Source organism: Sphaeroforma arctica (assembly GCF_001186125.1).
Source record: "Sphaeroforma arctica JP610 unplaced genomic scaffold supercont1.841, whole genome shotgun sequence".
NCBI lineage: Eukaryota > Ichthyosporea > Ichthyophonida > Sphaeroforma > Sphaeroforma arctica.
Genome location: NW_014039717.1, coordinates 7,971 through 11,325, shown reverse-complemented (window position 1 = coordinate 11,325; position 3,355 = coordinate 7,971). Strand labels below are relative to the sequence as shown.

Below are 3,355 nucleotides of genomic sequence, written 5' to 3'. Positions count from 1 at the left end.
GTGTGTGTGTGTGTGTGTATATATATATATATATATATCCGTATATATCCATATATATAAATATATCTATATATATATATATGTATGTATGTATGTATGTATGTATATGTATCCATATATATGTATGTATGTATGTATGTAGATGGATGTATGTATGTGTGTGTATGTATGTGTGTATGTAGGTATGTATGCATGTATGCATGCATGTATGTATGTATGTATGTATGTATATACATACATGTATATATATACATACATATATATAGGTGTGTGTGTGCGTCTGTTCTCCGATATATATATAATATATGTGTGTGTGCGTGTGTTCTCCGTCGCGTCTCCAAGTAGTAAACTATCTTCATCAGTCAAGCTTTTGTGTACTTGTGTGATAGTAAAGAGTAAAAATGTAGTACACAAATGATTTTTGCTTCTGTAGTACGCCCCAAAATAAATGTACGCTGCACTACGACCTTACACAAATTTAATGCAATGTATGCAACGATTCAATAATTATACAGATGTATACATACGTAGCCAGTGCCATCAATCGTGGCCGGTTGCCATTGATTCTTACTTTGCACCTCTGTATCAACAGTTATTTTGTTTGCCTGAATCACGCGGCGCGTTGCCCTGGTGATCGCGAATCTGAAGTACAAGCCCAGACTCTTCTGAATTTAGCTCATTGTATGATCCCAAAGGATTGATTTTCTTCTCCTTGTCGCTGTGAACTGGTTGTATGTCTGTGATTTTTACACTCACGCAGTTGTTAAGGGTGCGCTTCTGGAGACACATAGTTTCTACATAGGTGCAATTGTTCTCTTCGGTCATATAGTTGTTTGGTAGTTTGGGCCACCAGTGTAGGTGCTAGTCCAATCGTATGTAGCTTCCTGATATATGTACGCAAAATATTAGCCGAAGGCACAAACACACAAAAACATATGTACAGATGTACTACCTATGTATGATGTAATTACTGTAATTACTGTGTATTCTAGTTAAAAATAAGCCGCATTATATCCTATCGTTACATAGTCTGAAAAGCATTAAGCGATATGTATATACAGTACACACCATACAGAGAATAAACAGAATGCCGGAAACCCGAGAATCGGGAATTCATTTGAAAGTAGACCCATGATGGATGCAGCGTTGTTAGATGGCAAGTTTGGGTTTTAGAAAGCACTCGGTTTTTCGATACTACATCCTTTGAGCAGTTTGTAACTAACGTTTCGAAACCGTATACACTCGTTGCGCACTTATGCACATACATGCCATGTCACATTCATATCAATTCAATTCATCGCCGCTCAGAATATTCCCGGGTTCAAAACATCAAGACTGGACATATTCTGATTTGGCGTCATGGTCAGCAGAGCTCCGTATGTCTTCCCGGAGTTGTACACTCAATTTGACACAATACCACTCCTGTGCCCACACCCACCATGCCGCTTAGCAGTGCGAAATAAGATACTACACTTCACACTTCCGTGCCAATTAAACTCTGAATGTCATTCCAATTCGCCACCTGTCTACGTATATCAGTACACATATCACATATCGGAGCGTCCCACATGGGCTGTACTATCACTGTCGTCGAGGTATTCGACAATCTCAAAGGCCGCTCGTTTGCCGGCATCCACTGCGCCATCCAGCAATCCTGCATTTTCTGCTGCGCTTTCTGCGCCCGCAAACACAAGTAACCCGCCCATCTCACTCTGTTTGAGGGTTGGGTTGGGTCTGGGATGTCCCCCACTACTTTGCAGGTCCAGTGTGTGTGCTGTGTACGAGTCCTTGTACCATCGCTTCACACTGATATAAGTCGGATGTGATTTTTCTTTGCCGAATACCTGTTCTAATTGCGCCACTACGGCCGCCTTCAGCTCTGCATCGCTCTCCGGCGCTGACGGCGTGATAAACCCGCCCAGTACAGGTGTATCAAAGGCCTTATCCGAGTGGTCGAAGAACTGCACTATGGGTCCTCTGGGCATCCGGAATGTGTCACTAAGACCTGACACCATCCACCATGGCGTGTCAAATGCCATCAAGATCTTCCCGGTGTTGGCCATCCACGTGTTCGTATTCCTCATGGCAGTCAGACGCTTCTGCGGCAGTGCCGGACTAAACGAGAGCTCACTCGCCAACCTGGGCGGCAGAGCCAGAACCAAAGCCCTGGCACTGTATGTTGGCTTGTCTGCTGCACTCACACTCACCACCCGTGACCCATCTGCCCCAGACACTGCCTCCACACTCTGCACGGCATGGTCATACACCACTGTTACTCCCTCGACCTTGGATATGCTCTGCAGCAGGCTGTCTGTCAGAGACTGCATCCCCTTCGTCATGCGGGCACCATCCATGGTGCGCTCTACGTGGGGAAAGGTCTCCAATGCACCAAATTCCGCTATGAGGGTCTCCACATGAGGTGTTGAGCCAGGCCATATCCATGCACCGCCGTAGTCGTAGCCCAAGGTCCTGTCACTAAACACACGTCCGCCGTGTCTGTTTCTGGCTTCCAGTATGGTTATACTGGGTGTCGGCTTCGCATGTGCACTATCAGACATTGTGGTAGTAGCTTTTGCCGGTGTATGCGTAGCGCCAGATGTTGCGTTGCTGCCTACGGTCTGTTTGAGAATGGTGTAAGCGGCTGTGAGCCCAGACAACCCAGCGCCGACGATCAATACGTCAGCATGAAACGCGTCCATGACCATGGTTGTACAGCGACCTGTAGGAGAGTGTGGAAATTATAGGGTTTCTTGCTTTGAGTCTAGCCTGGTCCTCGCGTGCTGTGTATGGATGTATAGTAGTTGTTAAGTGGCTGTGGCAGTAGGTTGCACGAGGGTACACCAGAATATTGCAATAAATCCACACTGACCTCAGACTGTCGGTCAAATAGACAGAGGAGTGTTCGATTCTTCGCCACGATTCTGTCGAAGACAAATCTGGGAGAAGAAAGTATATAAAAGTTTAAAACATCAAGGCATACCCTGAGGAACATAATATGCCAGCAAGCTCGGCAGTAGTGCCCCGGGATTTTAAATTTCAAAATATTCTTGGCTGACTTTCATGTGCATATGAAGTGGCAGTGAAGTAATCGTGTAATATAACTCGCCGAAATGAAAGAAACCCCTTCAAACATGTATATAAGTGTACTAACACGAGAGTCGAAGCCTACATCGAGTATAACGAAACCAGGAAGCACTCGCGTCATTTCAAAAGAAACTGGTACAGCGAACACAATCAACTGTAATCGTTCACTATCGTATTGTCAATCAACGAACTATCCTGTAATTATGTACACTTAGCACGCTTAAAAAGTGCAAAAACTAGGAAAACCTCAGGCAGATATATACATATACCT

The 3,355-nt window shown here is 44.7% G+C and overlaps 1 protein-coding gene across 1 annotated transcript; it reads right to left on the bottom strand.

Moving 5' to 3' along the window:
* Positions 1 to 1,547: 1,547 nt before the first annotated feature.
* SARC_08858 (hypothetical protein) lies at positions 1,548 to 2,705 on the bottom strand (the record flags this gene model as incomplete). Its single annotated transcript, XM_014297146.1, has 1 exon — positions 1,548 to 2,705. The coding sequence occupies one exon, from the start codon at positions 2,703 to 2,705 to the stop codon at positions 1,548 to 1,550; it is 1,158 nt and encodes a 385-aa protein (XP_014152621.1).
* Positions 2,706 to 3,355: the final 650 nt, after the last annotated feature.